Source organism: Carassius gibelio, chromosome A6, assembly GCF_023724105.1.
Source record: "Carassius gibelio isolate Cgi1373 ecotype wild population from Czech Republic chromosome A6, carGib1.2-hapl.c, whole genome shotgun sequence".
In the NCBI taxonomy this organism is placed as follows: Eukaryota; Metazoa; Chordata; class Actinopteri; order Cypriniformes; family Cyprinidae; genus Carassius; species Carassius gibelio.
Window position 1 is genome coordinate 24,822,658 of NC_068376.1, and position 22,699 is coordinate 24,845,356.

The following is a 22,699-nucleotide window of genomic DNA, read 5'->3' on the forward strand; positions in this document are numbered from 1 at the left end:
ATAAAAGATGTCAATTATCATATAACTGAATCATTTTTCCTGGGAAAAAAAATGAAGAGCTGGTTATAATGATCAAAACTGATGAAAAACCAAAACATAATTTATAAGCTATGACATTTGGACTAGAATATTGGCTCTGTGCAGACCTGCCTTAGGGAAACTTGAAGGGACAGTTCACCCAAAAATTAAAATTCTAAAATTTTTCACTCATCCTCATGCCATTCATAACCGTATTTGAAATGACTTTCTTCTACAGTTCCACAGAAGAAAGTAGAAACTGTAGAAGAAAGTAGAAAATAGGCTGTAGGCTCTCTGGCTCATAACCAAAAGGTTGCGGGTTCGAGTCTCGGTTGAGACTTTTATCAAATGTACAAAAATAAGTGTAACCTCCTTAAAATATTTAAAGACACAAGGGTAATTATATTATGGTAGAATTTATTTTATTTTCCTTTCTTTTCTTTTATGGAAACCATGCTCCACATAGAAAAACTAGCTTTTAGTGGTAGTTTTAATATATGCTATTTTCAAAAAGCTGTTAAATTAGTTGCTCTCCAATATTGTTATTCTCCATTAACAAGCATGAAAAAACTAAAGATGGTTCCTTCACTCACCACAGTCATAATAAAACTATGAAGTAATGTTAAAAACTAAACTTTTTTTTGTTAAAGTGTCAAGTGCACATCCCTGATTGGATCAACCGCTCTGACATTCAGCCTCTCTCTCTCTTTCTCTCTCCTCTCCCTTCTTTCTCTCTCCATTTCCTTGCATTTGTCAGAGTCATAACCCAGCCGAGTGAATCAGATTGAGCCCCTGGCACGGAATGAAGGCAAAGTCAACAGGAATTAAGTTTCAGTGCAACTGTTTACTCAACTGTGGCCTGTAGTTATTGAAATCTTATCCATGGTTTTATATGACGACTGCGGTAATGAATTCAGTATGCTTGTGATTTTCGAACTGACAACATCACGCTTAGTCCGAGAAGCGCACGACAGACTGAAGCAATCCAGAGGACGGGGAAGGCGAATCACCGAGCCAATCACAGATGCTTCAGATTATTGACTGACGGTGATATACTCTAGTTACAGATTGATCTCAAGCAGACTGAAGGGAAAATCAAGATGTCAAATAGGTTTTATTCCTATACGTAATCCAAAATATACATTCAAATTCACAACATACAACTTACCAAAATAAACGTAATACAAAATCTATTTTCTTGTATGAAATAAGACCAAAACAAATCAGTTTGGGGTCGTTCTCTGCTTTCAAACCAACCGTCACATAGGCCTGTCCTGTTTGCCGTAAAAACCAAGGCTTTTCAGTTCGACGACAGCCATGTTACTCCAACAGACAGCTACTTCAGAGGCTCCCCATCCCCACCAAACAACCCTTGACAACATCTCCCATCATGCCGTGCAGATAAGACACGACTGGCTGATCTTTTCAATGCTGGCCCGCTCAACACGTTGTCATGTGGGCAAATGCAACACTTAGACAGAAAGAGCTCGTCTGTTTATTTCAGTGTGAGTGAGGATGTTTTGGGCACTCTTGGTATATAAAAAAACAGCTGCAACACTCCAAACTCCAGTGCTCTGAAAGGAAGCCCTCCAAAATCTTGACCTGAGTGTTAGGGGTGTTTACAATGCGACAGGTGAAATCTGTGGCATTTGGATGAATGCAGCACATACACGACTGTCCATAAATTCCATTGCACCTATGCATTTGTCCATTGCAACACGCCTGATAAATATTTCACCTGAATACAGATGCTGTGGAGTCGCAGGGATAAACACACGGGCAACCAAAAACCCAATCACAGAGAGAGCACTTAGTGCATTGAAAAATTCAAACCGCTCTCAATATACATAAATAATCATAATAATGTGTTTATGTACTCTGGTTGGAGGGGGTGCATCGATTAAATATTTACAAGCACTTAAAGAGGGGAGAGAAGGATGCTGGTGACATGCGTTAATAACAGACAGGTGAAAGAAAGAAAGAAAGACAGAAAGGTAGGAACATGGGAAAGAAGTAACAAATAAATAAAGAACAACATAAATGATCAAAAGTTGAAAGGTATGAATACAAAATAAAAAGAAATGAAAATAGGAAGGAACAAACAAAACAACAAAAAAGTGAAAGAAAGTATGAGGATGGAAGGGAAAAAAAAAAGGAAAGGAAGAATTAATTAACGAATGAATGACTGATTGAATGGACTTGAAAAGATGGATATGAATATGAAAAGAAAGGAAGACCTGCTGCTGCTGGAAGTTGACGAGGTCAGACGCTGTGGTGTCAGAGGAAGGAGTGGCGCTCTTGGATCGAACTTCTCTGTGTCCCTCCACACTAGGTGGGGCGCCGTTCTGATTGGCTGTTCCGTTTGTCACCTCTGTCCCCGACTCTTGCATCATGACTTAAAAACCTGCAGTGGAGACACAAAACAGGAATAAAAAAAAACAACAACAACACAGTTGTCAAATTATTTCAAGAAAACGTCAATTTCTTTTTGTTCCACTTGATTTCACTTTTCCCATCTTTCATTGTCTGTGCTGCTTTGTTTGCAAGGATGACTCCAGTTTAACAATAATAGTAATAAACTAAAAATATGACAACACTTTAACACTTTTGTTTCTTGTATCTTTCATCACATCACAGGCTGAAAAGGTGCGAGCTTAAAAGAAGCTATTCATCGTTTTCCGTTTGTCTTTCTTCTTTCTGCTGGGCCTAAAAGAATGAAGAAACAGCAAAGAGCGAATGGGATGGGAACCCAACCTCGGTCACGTCTCAGCAGAGAGGCCCAAGAAAACACACTCGCTCACAAACAAAACTTGTTCTTAGTGAAATGGATATATTTACTTGCATTGCTCCCAGAAGAACCACAGCCTGATGGCTTTTTAATGGGAAACAGGGCAGGAGAGTTGGTCAGATTACAAATCTCCCCCAATTCAAAACTTCTCGGCAAACGTTTGCATCCTGGGTGTTGAGTTAACGCCACAGTGCTGGGCCCGCACACAAATAAACAAACCTGAAAATATTCCGATGTACTTCCAAAGTATTTCCAATAATACATTACACTTTAATGATGCCTATTCAGACACACAAAAAGCCTTTTTGTTCTTCCAAACGTTTCCCATCTAACAGCCCGGTCCTGCATTACTCTCAAAAGTCTAGTTTTCTCCTTCAACACATTTATATCTTTTGCATTCACCGCGGCCCATGCTGGTGAGGATTGCCTTGTAGCTCCATTGCAGACCATCTTAATGAAGCTGACCAAGTCGGGCAGAAGTAAATTAACTTGGCTTATTAATTATTGATATGAGGCAGAATGAATGCCCTTAAAGCAGTGGGTGCTAATCACATAGGCAGGTGAAAATTGAAAAGAATTCAGATTTATAATGCTGCCCCCTTTAGGCGCCTAATAATTGTTCAACTAGGTCTGGATTGGAAAGGCAGCTTACAGAGGCAAAGAAACACATTGGGTATTGACCCATCTGCATCTTTATTGTATGTTTTTGATAAGGCTAATGTACTAGAAACAAGAAGGGATGAATTGAAACACATCAACTACTAAACAATTTATATATAAATTATTTTTTATATAAATTATTATATATATAACGGTATGTTTTTGACAATCACAAATTAAAATTATATATTATTTTATAATCATATAAAGGCACGTTATAAAATAAAATTATTTATTTTGTGTGGGTAATTAATTATTTTAAATGTTTATATTTAAATTACTTATTTAATTTAGTTATTTTATTTTACATACAGGCACATACATACATACATACATACATACACACACACACACACATACATACATATACATTATATATATATATATATATATATATATATATATACACAAAACAGTAACAACTTCTGTACTTTTTTTATTTATTTTTAAAAATGATTCTAAATGCAGTAATGCACTTTTTACATATAATAAATTGTAAAAATACCTGCATTTCACAAACACAAAAAATAAAAAATAAAAATAAAAAATTATATTTATAGATCTTTCATGACTGTGGGAACACTGTTCTTTTTAACCCCTTTCATCACTATTTTATTTTTAACAAAAAAAAAAAAAAAAAGAAAAGAAAACTTTGAATACACTATGTACATAATATATTTGTGTAACTAAACTATACTCAAAATCACCCTTTCAATTAGAGACAAATGGACCTGGTACTCCCACAAACAAGCTATGGATTGTTTAGCTAGCTCCTCTCTCTTTCTGTCTCTTTAAGTTTTTACGGTCTCATTTGTTCTCTCTCATTTCTTTCAAAGCGTGATAATGGCTATTATGTACGCACTGTCATTCCTTACTAAATTTTCATAATTATAAAGGAAGGGCGTAAATTTGCGCATGCGTGTCATTTCTTAAAGTAATCGCGAGAAAGGACCGGGGGGCTATTTTAATCTACGCAAAACTAGTGACCCACAATAAAGACATGGAGCTGCAGCGAATGCAGAGTAATGCACACGTGCCTGCATCCACATCTGAAGAGGACCCATTAAAATTAACACCCAATTAATTTCGGAATTGACAAACAAATGAAACCTATAAATCTACTTTCTCATAGAATTTCGCCATGAAATAATTTTAAAGCTGCAAAATCCCGAAAAAAAAAAAAGATTACAGAAAATGCCCATTATCCATCACTATTATCAAATAGATGGAGGAAAAATATAACCAGGTGGAAGGGCATTAATAATGTCAACAGCTTTATGAATTAAGCTATTATTTTAGTGTCTTATCATTATGATTCCAGCTTTGAATTCTCCACTTTGATAACATAAGTGCAGTTGTTTGCTTTTCTGTTATCATGTTTGGTACAAAAAAGGCTTCTGGATGCAATATAAACACAAATAACAGACAAACGCATGTATAACCAGCAAGGGTTCACATGAAATGGATGTTTGTTTTCTTGAAATAAAAAAGAAAACAAAGACTTACGGAAAAAACTTGAATATAATGGAGATTCCCTGCGATTAAGCCACCAGGCACGTACTTAACAAACCGCTATCATCAGATGTCTGCGCCTTTTCCCTGCAAAACGCTTGCTTGCTAAACACAACAAATGTTTGGAACAAACAACGGATAATACAACAAGGTCAGAATTTGCACATGTTGATGTTTTGTTCGGTTCATCTGATATTGCGAGCAGTCACACCCCACACGGCCTACATAAAAGCATGAGCAAATACAGAAAATGACCAGCTTTCTCCCTTATTTATTGTCTCCCAGGATTTGACTGTGAGCGTGTTTATGGCATAAGGTGTGTTTGTGTGTAGCGTGCACCAGGCCGTAAAGCAGACTCCATCAGCGTTAAAAAGATTCTGTCATTCCGGTAAGTTCTGAAAGCCCACCTGCTCTTACAAGCCTGTGTTCTCACACCACCCCTGTTTACACAAGCGCCCAACAAAAGCATGACATTCTTACACACCAGATAAGTAGACACAATAAAGAGGACAAAACCCCATGATCACACTGGTGTTTAGGTTTAACCTTGTTGCTTGTCTAGACAATACAACGACTGAACAGCTGTGAGAGCATCTTGAGGTTTTTCTTTTCTGCTTCTCCACCCAAGGATTCCTGATGAGTAACGCAGACAGCCGATTACATTAGGCCGATAATTATTTACATATTATTTACTTAACTATAGTCAATAACAGACAAATGGACAACATAAAAATTCTCTAATATTTAGTTACAAAAATAACAACTAAATAAATAATACTACTAATAATAATACTACTAAAAATAAAATTATTTTAAATGCTAAGTGAATTTAGGTATCAACTTCTATAATGTACAATATAAAAAATGGATATGCATTATGAGATTTAATTATACAACACTCAGACACAAATCAAAAGGTAAAAATTATTCACATCACATGAATGACCTGAGATGTACTGATATCAAAATTGTAGCCGATTCCGACGAGATACTAATTATTTGAAAAGGACAATATTAAAATTCTACACAAATTGGTAAAAAAACAAGCAAAATTAAATTAGATAGATATTTGTTAGATTACATCTAACAAGTGTTTATATATATATATATATATATATATATATTAGTATTTTTTACATTTTAAATGATGCATTAGCACATTAGATGCACAATCTACTGAAAAACTTGGTAAATAAATAAAGGTTGTGTGTTTGTGTGTGTGTGTGTGTAAAAAAAAAATCACAGGGGTAAAAATATTAAATCAAAAAAAAATCTTGGATTCATAGTGCTCAGCCCCAAAGTGAAATGCAAGTTTGACTGAAAATGGACTGAGATGGATGCTAATCCTCCTCAAAAGTCTGTCTGTTACAAATCTAAGCTAGATATCAAGCAATACGTTACCTTTGGTTTGGGTCTTCTGCCTCAAGGAGCAACTTTGAATCATTCACACACTAGTGACTCGCCCTCGTGGAAAAGATTTGCACGTCACCCTCTCAAAGAGGAAATGACAGCAGCGAAGACATTCTGCCAAAAGGAGATCTCAGTGCAAGACCAAACAGCTCCTCTTATCTTGACGGGCCTCTCCAGGCCAGAAACATATCTCGACACTACTGTGGTGACATTCTGAGAACAAAAGCCCACCACGTTTGAACAGACGGGTTTTGTCTTTTCTTCTGTGTTTTCTCGAGTTTGCTTCCAGACCTTGTAGGGCTAATGCTGGTCCGGCAGCTCATACAAACAAAGCTCGCTATTTGTTTAATAACTGATTGCTGCCATGACTACGGTAAACAAGGGGAGAACAGGGACTTTTCTTTCTGTTTATGAACAAACACATCTTCTCGCAAAGAGCAATTTAACATTAACCAGGTGGAATGATCAACAGATCCCATAGGTTACACAGAGGGCGAGCCGAAATGTAAACAAACTTCAGAGACAGAGAGCAAGCGATGGGACGAAAAGAATGGAAGAAGGCGGCCAAGCATGTATGGACAGCAAGGTCAATGCAAATGCAGCCCGTCTTGAATAAACAGTCGGAGGAGAATCTCAAGACAAACAAACAGTCGTTCTCCTGACATTTAAAGAAGCATTAGGACGGGTGGACTACAGCTGCTAACAGCCAACGTGAATGTGAAATAGATGGGGAAGAGGGGTGTCGCTCAACAGGGCGGATCTCACGGACCCCACGTTCCTCCTATACGTCCGGCTCGGTCTGCAGAACAAACAGGCATGCAGCATCATTCTTTTTGCCTCCACGAAATCAGGAGCAAGGAACTTGTAAAACCTGTTAAACATTATCAGTCATTTACTCAGTAACTACTAGTCCTTGGAAAATATCAATTATGGCTGTAGATTCTTGTCTATTTACAATGACAAAGCGTCAAGTTTGATTGTACAGTAAACATTCACAATGGTATTGACTAAGGCAGTAAAAACAAGTATTTGATAGGTGGTGTATATACAAACTATTCTTTTAAAGGGATAGTTAACAAAAAAAAAAAAAAGTTATTTCAAATGTATGATTTCAGAATAACTGGAATTTAGTGGTGGTCACTTTTATGATGCTTTTTTGTACTTTTTGGCTGCATAATCTATTTGAAAAGAGAAGCTTGGACATTCTTTATAATATCTGCCAAAATGTATAATATCTTTAGTGTCAGTCATTATTTTATTCATACTTTTATTCAGCATAGGTATATTAAATTGTTCAAAAGTGAAAAAATAACAGTAAACACTGCTTTATTATATTATATATATATATATATATATATATATATATATATATATATATATATATATATATATATATATATATATATATATATATATAAAGATATATATATATATATATATATATATAAAGATATATATATATATATATATATATGTATATATATAAAGATATATATATATATATATATATATATATATATATATATATATATATATATATATATAATATTTATTATAGTCTTTTGACCTTATATTAATTACACAATTTCCACAAAAAATATTAAGCAGCAGAAATAATTAATAACATAATTAATAAAAGAAAGAAATGCACATCAAAATGATTTCTGAAGGATCATGTGTCACTGGAGTAATGCCTAATGAACTCACAGAAAAAAATAGATAGAAAACAGGTGTTTTATGCTGCAATAATATTTCGGATTTTTACTATATGGTAAATCAAATAAATTCTCTCTTGTTCAGTTTTTTTTCAAAAACATATATACATATAACATTATATAACGTTATATAACATTATATATATATATATATATATATATATATATATATATATATATATATATATATATATATATATATATATATATATATATATAACATTATATAACGTTATATAACATTATATATATATATATATATGTGTGTGTGTGTGTGTGTGTGTGTGTGTGTGTGTGTGTGTGTATATATATATATATATATATATATATATATATATATATATATATATATATATATATATATATATATATATATAAACCCCAGTAATACAGGGGACTAAACATATTTATGACACATTGAGAGGAATGTAATAAGATCCTTATGCGTGAAATCCAGATTGAAACATATCATCAGACCATCAACGCTAACCAATGCCGTCGCTGTAATGTTGCACACAATGATTCAAATAAACATGAACCCATTATCACACTACAAGCTTGAGAAATTAACAAGAAATGAACAATCAGGATGCCGTCAACCGCAAGACAACTTCAGCAGAGAAGCTAAATAGATGTATAATTTCAAAAGGTACACAAAACAGTAGGTCTCCTCTGAATCACTTTACCACAAAGTCTGTGCAGCGTTTAAGGCCCTGCTGTACCCAGGCTATGATGGAACACACAAAAGTAAGGCAGGCCACGGTATTTTTAGCGAAACAGCCAATAGAGACCAAAGTAAATAAGAAAAAGTGTAATGAGTTTTAATGCAGCTGCTACCAGGATAGAAAGGCCAATTCTGGGATGTGGAACTACATGAGTGGTTTACGGCAAACTCTTGAGTGACTCTCCTTCAAGCGACATTGAAGTATTCGTTCAAAGACAGCTTGTGATGATTAGCACACAAGCATGGCAGCAAAGAGTCAGTTACGGTGAGCGCATGTGAGACATCGAGCCGTGGGAAAGGAGGCCTTCACTCAAAAGGTCCCACAGCACAATGGACAAATTAGAACTGTCAAACACCTGCATGCATTCGGCAGAGAAAACAAGGCATTCAATATCCTGCATTCGCTGGGACTGGCCAAAGTGCATATTGTTTTAATATTATTTAAAAGTGTGCCATATATTTATAATCATTGTTACTCGAAATTCATGCAAGTAGTGCTCCCGTGGGTAGAGAGAATGTAGACTTTTGCACAGAGGAAGTGTGTTAAACGCGTATACAGTATGTGGGACGGGGAGTTTAGCCTCTGCAAACTTTGTCTAATTCATATTTTCAGTCTAAACCATGAGAGGGCCTGTAATATTAGACACATTATCTTGGGCATAAATTACCCGGTTGCACTGCCATAGTGTCAACTGGCATTAATGGAAAAAGGTAACAATACAACTACAGCCAAGCAGAGCAACCTGGGTACTCAATGCATGATTTACAGGCCCAATATCATAACAACATAATATTGCTTGCTAAAAATGAATGTAATTATACAAATATACATTTATTGAAAAAAGTGCATTAAAATGTTAAGTAGAATATAAATAAGAATAATTTATATTTATAATAAGAAGAATTTTTTCTGTTACATTGTAATTTCCAATATATATCATGTATCATGTACAGTATTGGAAATTATGATAGCTAGCATTGTGTGAATCAAAAAAAAAAAAAAAACATTAATTTATATTTTCAAAATTTTGGGCATAATTTGACAAAATTACAAAATTAACTTTGGGACTGGGACAAAGATACAAATAAGAAAAAAAACATATGAATGACATTAGAAAAGCAGCAAAATAAAGTACATGAATTAAAATAAGGCACAGATAGATTTAATGTGACCTTATTAAAAAAACAACCCTTGGGAGAGAAAAAGTTCCCAAAGTTGAAGAAACACTCAAACATAAGGGAGAAAGACAGCAAAAAAAATTATTACAGATAAAAAACTAGTCAACTGTGATTTAGCAAATAATAGCTCAGGTCTGTGTTACAGTCTGTGAAGTTTTTACATGAGAAATCATTGTCAAAAGCTCTTATAACAAACATAATTGCCTTCTGATTTGTCAATACACGACAAGAAAATGTTAACACAATCACTCTCTAAACACTTTTTTTTTATTACAAAATACACAATAGGTCATGCTGATCAATGTTCATTTGGCTTTATCAGGAATAAACATGCTGTAGATCTCAGCAATTTTCAGAGCTTGCATGCATGAAACCCAATTTCTGCACAAGAACATTTGACGTTGCAGCTCACGTCTTGTGAACAAAAGCAAAAACCATAGGGGAACCCCGAAAGACAACTTTGCAAAATTCAGAAATCGCATTGGCTCTCTATAGTTTTATATAACAAAGATTCCTCACCACAATCAACCACAACATCGCTTGGTATAGTTTCCATCCTGCATTCTTAGCCAATATCGAGAAAGGGATATTGCAGAGCTGTGAGGTGTCGGTGCCAAATTGAAGAGTTCAAAAGTGAAATATCTATCTGAATGTTTACTACAAAATGCATGTTGCAAAATGAGCGGACATATGGCATCTGTTTATGCAGTACTGGTGTCATGCACCTCTTGTTTAAGAGGTTCGCGCTTAAGAGGGATATCAAGACATGAACATTTTAAAATACTGAAAGAGTTAAAGAGAAAGGGTTGAGTCCCCTGTCTTCCATCAAGCAGTTAAACCAAAGGTAAAGGGCATGCTGGGGGTAAGCGGCAGAAGACCTTGCTTTCACTTTAATGGAATCGGCTTTTTAACAACTCTTTTTTTTTGTGTGTTAAATACAGTCCGTGTCATGGAGATGCATCCCACCCATAAAGCAAGCGCAATGACAACGTACAGTGGGCACTAACGCAAGGACATAGTTCATAATGCCATTTTCTGCAATTCCCAGTTGATTAGGGTCATTATGTTGGATCCCTGATTTATGCTGTCATTTCCTCTCACCCTATCCTGCATCAATGAATCTTAATGAATTGGTAAATAAGGGTGAGGATTACACTCTGCGACACCGAAACATTCCTCACCCTCTGCGTTACCAGATTTATTGAGCCAATTAGGGGCTAACGGAGAAAATTGGCTAGCAGGAAAATAATATTCTTTATGGTACAAAATGGAAAAGCATTCGTGCTGAAGGGCAATTGTATTGTCAGCATTAAGTCCATAAAATATCCCCTCCACATAGAAAGAGAGAGAAAGCGACAGACTTGTGGGGAATCTTTTTTAAATTACCAAAAGAAATCACCTTTTTTGAGGAAAAGAGTTTTATTCATCACTTTACAATGAGGCTGTTTACCAATAAAGCCTGAGACTGTAAACACAAAACAACCAATTAAACTATGAAAAATACATTGTCCTGACTACCATACTGTACACACGCAAAACTGGTCAAACGTTTGGGTGCAGAACAGTTTTTTTTTTACAGGTGTTTCTTATGCTCATCAAGATTGTATTTATTTGATCAATAATAGAGGGGGGGGAATATTAAATTGTGAAATATTATTATCATGTAAAATAAAGTTTTTCTTTTTTAATATACATTGAAATGTAATTTATTCCTGTGATGCACAGCTGAATTTTCAGCATCATTACTGAGGTCTTCTGTGTCACATGACCCTTCAGAAATCATTATAATATGCTGATTTATTATCAGTGCTGGAAACTGTTGTGCTGCTTAATATTTTTTTGGAACCTGTGATACTTTTTTTTCAGGATTCTTTGATAACAGTTAATAAACAGTTAAAAAGAAGAGCATTTCTTTAAAATATAAATCTTTCCTAACAATATGAACTACAGTTCAAATGTTTGGGGTCAGTACATTTTTATTCTTACTTTTTTTGAAAGAAATTAAAACTTTTATTCAGCATGAAGTGATATCAAAGATTTATATTGTTAGAAAATATTTATATTTTAAATAAATGGTGTTCATTTTAAATTTGTATTCATCAAAGAATCCTGAAAAGCAGCACAACTGCTGCCAACGTTGATCATTTTAATAATAAATCAGCATATTAGAATGATTTCTTAAGGATCATGTGACACTTTATACTGGAGTAATGGCTGATGGAAATTCAGCTTTGCATCACAGAAATAAATTATATTTTAAAGTATATTAATATAGAAACCATCATTTTATATAGTAATAACATTTTTCAAGATTACAGTTTTTTTTCTGTATTTTTGATCAAATAAATGCAGCCTTGATTACCATAAGAGACTTAAAAAACATTACAAGTCTAACTTATCATAAAAATTTTACTGATATTGTATATACATACATACATACATACACACACACACACATACACAATATCGGTCAAAGTTTGTGATGAGTAAGACTTGTAATATATATATTTTTTATACACACAGTACAGTACAGTACACTACATACATAAATAACCAAAAAAAAAAAAGAGAAGCAATTACTAGAATTAAGATGGTGACACTGTAGGATTTACTGTGAGTGGATTAAGGAGCTGTTGACATAAACGTGATAGTGTAAAAAGGGATTTAATAAACACATGATGTGCACCCTGCTCGTCCCATGACCATGTATCATGCACCGGCACACAAATTGCCTTTTAAACCAATCAGTTCTTCTTGATCAAAACAACGGCTCCCACTGCTGACCCGCTAACCGATGGTGTGCTTCAGTTTTTTAATGTTTTGTTTTTTTCTTATCTTTGCTTAGGGGACAAAAAGTGGAAATACAAGAAGACAGGAGAAACACATACATGTTAATTTATTGTGTGTGTGGGGGGGAGGGGGGTGGGGGGCATGTATCTGTGAAAAAAGCCTGAAGAGAGACCCACATCTTGCTATTAATTGCAGCATCTTAGAGGCACACTTAGTGTGCTAACAAGCCTCCTTTATGTATTACATATTGTGGTTAGACTTGGAGCATAACAGTGGCTCTCTTCATCAAACACGCAAAGGCCTGTTATTAGATGGAGGGCTGCGAGAGAGGCTGTGTGAACAGAAGTGGAAAATTAAAGTTGAAGCCAAGCAGGAAAGGCCTTAATTTACTGGCATGTACAGTATGCAAATGAGATTACTCTCTGCTTAACTGCATCATTTATGTCCATAATAACGGCATCTTCATTATGGGACTCAAATAAAATTACAGTGTAATTAGCATATCAAAGTGATTGGTTAAAGTTTAAAACAAATACCTAATTTTCGCTAATGAAAAGCTGTAATCGGCACTCACAATGAAAACAGTCAAAACAAATATGTGTTTTCGAGGGGATGGAAGGTGGGGTGAGGGTTTTTGTCTCAATTAAACCTGATTAGAGAGAGGCTTATGGAGGCTGTATGCGTCTTCAGGTTCCATTTCCTAGAGATGCGCTGATCAAATGTACTATTTCCTACACTTGCCACTTTGGAGCACATTGATAAAATACAAAATCACTTCATCACTGATCCAATTGGTGGGAGAGGGGGAAAAGAAGTGAAAGATGCATGTGAGAGAGATGGGGGTGGGATGACATCTGAGGGCTTATAAACTTACATTTGAAGGGAAGGAAAACACCTCCACTTTCCAGCCAAATTATCATGAATAATGACATTTAACGACTGCCATTTACCGAAAGCAACTGCACCAGAAATGACAGCACTGCAACCCAAATCATCCCACAAAAACCCTCAAACCCAGACTTGGCGGACCACAAAAACACAGTTTGTGTCATATATTGCCCCCATTTTTGATCCATAGCTTTAAGACTTTCATGTCGCCACATTATTGATCTCATTCCGAATTTACGATGCACTTCTCCATTCTCAGAGCAAAATCTGAGGTCTTAACTCTCAGACATAAGACAATCTCTCCTCACCAGCCCCCAAGGACTTGGGTCTGGATTGACTTCGCCAAACCACACCAACAAACGAAACAGACCCTGTGCACATTACTCTTGAAATTTAAAAGAAGTGCCATTTTATTTTATTCATTGAGGAATCCATTATAGGCCATATTGCTAAGAAGTATGTAAATGATGTGCCTTTCAAGGTAGAGTCAGGGCAGAATCCGCTCCATCAACTAATGACACCGCTCATTACATGCAGAACAGAGCGGAATGAAAGTGCTCCTGTCCGTGGCAGCGTCTACTCTGTATAAATCCCTATGAAATGCTAATATCTCACTTCTAATTAAAGGATACCAAGTCCAAATGTACCTATGTGCCAGTAACATAAATTGTATTAATGTTTTTTTTTTCTCTCTCTCTGTTGCAGCCATGTCTAGGCTTCATTCCATTAATTCATATTTAATACCACCGCTGCTCAAGCATTCTTCTTCTCTTTTTTTTTTTTCTTTCTTTTCTTCTTTTTTTCGATCACTTGTGGCCCATGATTGCAAACAGATGCTCATTGTGAGCTGAAGCATCATTATGGGGTTGTGAAACTATAGTTTTTTGCAGGTGCACGAGCGTCTGGCCGCACAGACATTTGCACAAACAGACTCATGCACACATGACGTGCTAATACTATCAGAAAAAAACACCACCACCGAGTAAACCGGTATGGCCTCTCTGAGCCTGTACACATTTACTGAATTTACACATGTCTGCATGTAAACATGTTTACAAAAAGTGTGCAGCCATTTCTACGAATTCAACCTTGAAGTCTGCAAACAACAGCCACACAAAGTTCATTAAGAGAAGGTTAAAAACAATGCTGTTCCCTTTTGCCTGAAAGGCCGAGCTGGCTTAGTGCATTACTTTTTCTAAAACACAAAACGCAAGGAAAATTGATCACTTTGGTATCATCATTGAATTAAAAGGCCTACCTAATGGTTAGTGTGAAATACGGCCTAATTAGGGCTTTGGTTTTATAGCGCCTGTTAACGTAGTTATCACTTACAACATTGTAATGTCAAAATCAATACGGATTACTTATGTTCTATCCGCCTCCATTCTACGAGGTGACAATAGTTTATCTGTCTTTGCACTTATTAGGCAGGATTGAGCCAGACAGCGTTTAGAAAAAAAGAACCAAAACTCGATCTATGCGTCATTGTTCATATGGTATTACTCACACAACCAAACCTAATCAAAGCAATTTATTCCAGCCTGAAAGTAGCAAAACACTTCACAGCAAAATATAGTTTCTGATTTCACTACTGTCTGCTATAAAAAGGAAAAACAGTTCTATTTGTGGAACATGAGGGGAGAAAGGGGGGAAAATATATAAATTATAAAATCAGCTGTTTAAGTAAATATCATATTTTAATAAAAACTGTCAAAAAAATTAAAAAAAATTAATCCTAAAATATTGAAAAAATGTTATAATACTACATAATGTTATAATATGCTTAAAGAAATTGAAACCTGTTTTTGGACCACTCACAAATTTATATTTAAATTTTCATACACCGTTTACCAACTCTGATTACCAAATAAATTAATAAATGTGACAGAAATATAGAGATAGAGCAAAACAGAGATCAAAGGATGTATGGATATTTGTAGTCAATTATTATTGTTTCAATTTATTAAACTCCCCAAAATATAAAAATCCACAATTAAAATAATGGCACTAAAAACTATTGGTATGTTTTTAGGCAAAAAATTATTTTATTATCAAACATATTTTAGATTGTACATGCTTTTTTTTATTATAACATTATTTGAAATGAATATTACTCTTCTAATAAATGAATATAACATGGTTCCGTAATATTCACCTACACAAAGAAACAATATATGTCAAACTTGCAAATATAAATGTAAAGGAAAAAAAGAATGAAAAAAAAGTAAAAAGTAATTCAAATGCAGGGAATAACACCACAAAATCTCATCTCCATTTAAAGCCATGTTATGAAAAGATAGCCATAGATAAGGTGTAGCCTGCACTGAAGTGTCTGTCTGATTCAGATCTAAGGTTACAGTGGCTGACCTTCAACATTCCTCAATGTCCCAGAATGCCATTCATCTACAGCTGCAGATAACGCTGAGTAAATATCATAAGCATGAGGATTTTAGGATTGGGGTGAGGCCGGCCACATCCTTAACCTACAAGGAAGAGGCCGAAGAGAGATCTACCCTTTAAGGGCCCTTTCCTTTTTGGTGTAAAAACACAAAAAAATGAAGGATCCGTGTCCTTCTCTTGGCATTAAAGTTTTTCTTCATCCCTTTGATGAAGGCTACTTCAACTAATCACATAAGTTATGTGTTCTGAAAACCTGCATTAAATCGACAGGATTCTTATCCATGTTACAGACACGAGCAGAATGAAATTCCTAAATATACTCACCAATCAGAGAAGAGAATAAAAGAGCTTGATTGGTCGGATAGCGCTTGAGGAGTCTCGTGTATGAGGGTGCAGCGGAGAGAACCTGCGACTGCACTAATCTGTTCTGAAACACACCAACCCTTATCCCCTGCTGATATATACCTAAACAAGACAAACACAGGCAACCAGTGAACAGGCAACCACAACAAACAAAAGAGTGAAAGACTGAAAGAGAGAGCAAGAGAGAGAGAGAGAGGGAGAGAGAGAAACAAGACGAAAGAGAGAGAAGTACTATTAAAGCCATTTACTAGAAAAAAGCTAAATACGTACAAAAAGCAGCTTAAGCTTAACCCCAAAAACTAAGGATACTAAAGAAATAAAAATTTTTAATACAAATCTTTCAAACCAAAACATCCTATTCATAATTTCATGAAAGTTTTGCATTTTTTTTTAATTCTAACAGCCAAAATAAAATAAACTAAATAGAATAATAACAATATAATATAAAATAAATGCAAAATAAAATACAATTAAAATGTTTTATTAAATAAACGATTGTTTTAGAACATTAAGAAATTTATAATCATATTTTCATGACAATTAAGACAATTTCTTCCTAAACATCATAATGCCAATATAAAATACAATCTGAGAAAATGGACCAAAAATGTGACCCTTGCCCACAAAACTAGCCTTAAGATATTTTTGCACCCTCCGATTCCAGATTATCACATAGTTTTATCTCTGCCAAATATCGTCCTATCCTAACAAACCATACATCAATTGACAGCTTATTTATTCAACTTTCAGATGATTGATACATCTCAATTAAAACAAAAAAAATGATACTTAAGACTGGTTTTGTGGTCCAAGTTCACAAATATTGATAATGACTAATGACTAATAATACAATAGTCACATTTAAGTTGTGTTATATTGTATATCTAATTATATTTTTTTCCATATATATAAAAAACAAAATAAAAATAACATTTTTGGAAAATGATAATTGTTGTCCAAGCAAATGCTCTCTGAAATTTGAATGTCCCCTTGACTTAATGAAACTGACTGTTCATGATGCAAACTAAAGGCTATTGTGGCTTCTGGCTTTCTTGAAATGGTCTGCCAAACTTCCTGTTTTAATAGGAAACTGGTTAATGCAGCAAACGCATGTTTATGCAGCCAATTTCAAAAGGAAGGATGAAATATGAATGGCTGTAGCAAGGGGAAAAGCCTGAATATCATTAACAATCACACACCGAGACGTGGGTTGAATAAGGTTGAATAATGTAATAATGAGAGGCAAGGCCTGTGACATTTGTTTCCCAAAAAGTGGCAGTTTAAAGGCCTCTACCCTGGTCCGGGCCCCTGGCCTTCCCTCTGAAACCATATTAGTACGTGTATGTAAAGTAAACAAACACATTGTTGCAATGAGATGGACATTTCATTGTGTTTTTCATTCCTGTTTTCAGTCCTGGACTAAACTTCATTGCTTCTTTCTCCCCCCCCCCCCCCTTCTTACTTTTTTCCCCTCCCCCGAGCTTAGGAGGGCTGTGTTTATGAATAACAACTAAAGCAGCCGGTCCACAACCTGGTGCAAAACACACGGGAAACAGATCAGCTTTTAACATGCCTGAATTACCTTTCAGTCTAGTAAAATGCATGATATTTCGTCCTTACAATAACATTAAAGGTATTTTTCAGGATTAAACAGTATTTCATTCCAAAAGATTACAAATTACAGCCTAGAAAAAGTTTGAAAGAGAAGAATTTCTTCACTCAAAGCAGGCTCTTTGTTGTTGTTGTTTAATGTTTGCAGACGGCCCAGAATCATAAAGCATTTCAAATGATATTTCTACAATCTCAATATACATTGCAATCCCACAACCTCAATCAAATAAAATATTATTTGAATATTTCATTTAAAAAAAAAAAAACAACAAAGAGATTTTTTGACACCCTGAAACCCAGTTTAGAAAAAAAGCTAACTTAAAGCACCATTAAAACAGTACTTAAGTCGAACCTTTATATAAATCAACCAATGCAATATATATATATATAAATAACTATAAAAATATACTGTGTATATATATATATATACACAGTATATATATATATATATATATATATATATATATATATATATATATATATATATATATATATATATATATATATATATATATATATATATACTGTGTATATATATATATACTGTGTATATATATATATATATATATTTTTTTTTTTTTTTTTTTGATACAAATGAACATTTTTTGCATTACATTTATAGCATAACCATTCTGCAATTCCATTTGGTGCTCTCTCTCTCTCTCTCTCTCTCTCTCTCTCTCTCTCTCTCTCTCTCTCTCTCTCACACACACACACACACACACACACACACACACACCTTTCAAATGCAAGCTGTTTATTAACTTAATGTTAAAGCTATTCCATTAAGCAGATAGGCCCAGGTGCTTCATCCCTAAAAGGGATTTAGTTCCTCAGATAAATACCACGGAAAGGCACTGCCAAAATGATATTGACCATAAATATAACAAATATCAGATAGAGAACAATAAACATCAACCTATTTGAGTCATTATGGGCATATACTTTAAATTTCATTGAACGCTGGCCACTTAAGATGATTTATGAACATGATTTGATCATTGTAAGGTATATTTTTTAAGGAAGGCAAGCTAAGACTAAGCCCATATTGTATGGCTTACCTGCTTATGTTCAACAATGTGCTAATGATTTCACTTTCGTCTAACTAAAGTGAGTTCAACTGTGTGATGTATTTGCATTGCTAGTACAGAGAAAACAAAACGACTAGAGGAAAAATAAAACGTAACCTGCAAATGCATTCATTTGATGTTGGAAGCACGATCTTGTTCAATTTGACCCATTTAAAATACGGTCATCTCTTTCCAGTTGGATGAAGAAATTGAAAAGCGATGGAAAAAAATAAGAGAGAAAAAAGAAAAACAGAGTATGTCTTCAGATAAAAAGAAGACAAACTGAGCTTTGTGATATATGTGACAAACACTCTCACACACACTCCTCGCAGAGCGTTTTTGTGGACAGATTTCCCTTTCATCTCTCTGAAGACAACTCTGACAGAAGCTGAGACTGCTGCCTGCCTGACTGCCATCACTTCCATTCAGTACAAAGATTCTGTCACGAAAACTCGCTCCGACACAGTGGCAGACCAACTACATCAAAGCCTTTACTCTTCTAGGAGAACAGAATATAAGACAAATATAATGGATTTGTAATTGTCATTTTCTAAGAAGCATTTATTAAGAGAAATGCCTCATTCTACACTTTTTTTTTAAGTAAATAAACAGCATTAAAAAAAATAAATAAAAAAAAACATTTCAAGTCAGTAGAGGCACAGAACTGTACAGCCTAGGACCTTTGCCTTTTTCAGATTTTCAGTTTACTGTTTTAAGCCAAAGGAAAAAAAAAAAAGAAAAAATTTAACCAGTTTAGAATTTTTTATCAGACATCCTAATTTAAAGCACCATTAAAGTAATCCAAAAGTAGGAAATTTGCATAAATCAACAACCAAAGCAATATGTTTGATATATGCCATTGTGAAATAAGTTATCGTTCCATACAAAGCAGTGTGCATTACATTAACTGCACACACAAAACCGTAAGATAAAACCATTAAATATGTTAGATAAAATGTTATTTAACATAAGAATTATCTAGAAGGAAAAGAAGCTAGTTTAAAAACAGATTATGGTTATTTGGATCTGTTCCACTTTTGAGATTTTTTCCTTTTTGATGGTTTCCAATCATACAACATCATAATTTGTTGAATTTATATTCAATATATGGCCAACATTTATACAACAGTACCAATAAAAAAAAAAAGAAAAGAAAAAAAAGAAGAAAAAAAAAAGGTTTTGGACACCATGGCAATTCTAATATCTAACTTCTCTATACAGCTGAGCTCGTCAACCATTACTCCTTTGAGGACAGCCAGAAACCTAGGAGTTGTGACGGATCATCAGTTAAGCTTCACAGACCACATTGCTACAACGACCGTTCCCTTATACAATATTAGGAAGATTAGACCCTTCCTGTCAGAGCAAGCAACCCAACTTCTTGTCCAAGCTCTTGTTCTCTCCAGACTGGACTATTGTAATGCTCTCCTGGCGGGCCTTCCTGCATGTACTGTCAAGCCTCTGCAGATGATCCAGAATGCAGCAGCGGGGTTGTCTTCAATGAGCCAAAAAAAGCTCACGTTACTCCTCTCCTCATCAGGTTACACTGGCTACAAGTAGCCACTCGCATCAAATTCAAGGTACTGATGCTTGCCTACAAGACGACCACTGGCATGGCACCAACATACCTAAACTCACTGGTTAAATTTTATGTGCCATCTAGAAGTTTGCGCTCTGCAAGTGAACGACGCCTTGTGGTGCCATCCCAAAGAAGTTCAAAATCACTCTCACGGACCTTCTCCTGGACTGTGCCCAGCTGGTGGAATGACCTCCCAATCTCAATTTGTACAGAGTCTTTACTCATTTTCAAAAAACATCTAAAGACTCATCTTGTTTTCGACAGCACTTAACCAAATAATACTAGCACTTTTCCTTTTCTTGTCTGTTCATTTAATAAAAAAATTAATAAAAAAAAACTAGCTATGCGTTCTGTACTAGTCTAACAGAGACTCGTCATGGCACTTGTATACTGTTGTTGTTCTCCTGTTGACCTGACTGCTTCTATTGTTCTCATTTTTAAGTCGCTTTGGATAAAAGCGTCTGCTAAATGATTAAATGTAAATCGAATGTAAATGTATAATTATTGTAATCGTCCATACAGTATTTCTAAGGTATTATCATTAAAAACTTGAACACTAAAAGAAAATGCTGACACTTTCAAGATAAAAAAAAAGAAGCTAGCACTAATTCTTTCGTTTCAGATGTTACCGCTCTAAAAATTATTTTTATTACAGCAGTTATATAAACCTCTCTGGAGTAATGCACATGGGCGCATAAACAACTGTGTGACTAGCGTAAGCATTTAACTTTCTCCTTAGCAATCTCCCCCGTGTGGCGCTTTAGCCATGCTGGCTTGTTTATTATGTTCATAGCTTTGGCAGAAAAAGAGATTTAAGTGAACTCCTACGAATCGGAAGCACTTGTAAATGCATAGAAACACACTCAGCTGTAGAAACAGGGGAATTAAGGGCTTACCAAATGCTAATGCTAATACAACGCAATTTTCAACCTGATGCTGATACACACAATTACATTTTTTTTTTTTTTTTTGTAGTAAGCAATAAAATGTACTCAGAAGAGCTATTACATAGACCCTAATCCCCCCCGCGCCCTAAAATGCATCAATATACAACTTTTCATTTAGTTTTACCTCAGAATTTCCATCTTTGTGGTTGCCATAAAACGAGAGGATGAGGCAAATAAAGTAAATAATCAAGTGTATGATCGTCAGAGGCATTCCAATTTAGCCCTTGGCAGGCAGCACACAGCATGCAAATATCATATTTTCCCCTGCTGTTTAGCTCTCTGAAAATGTGCTGTGGACATACACTTACTTTAACTTATGGAAGTGTGGTTGAGTGGGGATAGGACTATATCAGTCATCCATATAGAAGTAAATGTGTTTCTGCCGGGGAGTGGGCTGAATTAAATATATAGGTACTTTAAGTCTTTTTGCATTAGAACAAAGTGTATGATAAATCAAAAAAAAAAAAAAACACCAAAATGCCCATTTGTGCAAAAGCACTGAAGAAAACTCACAGGATAGGTGGACAGGAAAGCAGGTAAATAAAGTAAGTAAATTAACACTATTATTATGATTTTTTTATTTCCAGGAAAATATCAAATCTTGTCAAAGTCAGTAGCACTCTGGGTAGCTGAAATAATAATAATAATAATAAACAACTTACTTTCATACCAAGAGCAAAACTTCTTTGGTAATGTCACTCAATTAGTTTAAGCATATACCTTAAAAAAACACTTATGCTTAAATAATGAAAAAAAACTGGGGAAAGAAAATGTCTTTTTTTTAAGTTTTTTCCAATGTAAACAAATCATATTACAAATTTAAATTACAGGACAAATGTACGTAAATTAGTTTCATGGATATTTTTAATGAAAAAGAAGACAAAGATACTGATGACTATAAGATTTTATACAGTGTTTGTAGTGAATTATGACAAAAGAGTGAGGTCAACAGAAAAAAAGAGGCAGAAAGAAGGCTTGAGTAGCTTCTTAAGAATGTTTATATGGTAAGAAAAACAAAAGAGAAAACAAATACAGACATAGTGAA

General features: G+C 34.7%; 1 protein-coding gene across 12 annotated transcripts in view; it reads right to left on the reverse strand.

The window, feature by feature from the left end:
* Positions 1-22,699, reverse strand: part of LOC128015851 (forkhead box protein P1-B) — a 172,310-nt gene that overhangs the window by 93,705 nt on the left and 55,906 nt on the right. For 9 of the 12 annotated variants that reach the window (XM_052600054.1, XM_052600053.1, XM_052600049.1 and 6 more), the window contains one exon: positions 2,256-2,422. In XM_052600054.1, the coding sequence (XP_052456014.1) occupies positions 2,256-2,411 (156 nt within the window). In that variant the 5' untranslated portion in view covers positions 2,412-2,422. Of the gene's footprint in view, positions 1-2,255; positions 2,423-16,408; positions 16,550-22,699 lie in introns of all 12 variants that reach the window. The other 3 variants (XM_052600056.1, XM_052600055.1, XM_052600050.1) reach the window with 1 other exon arrangement.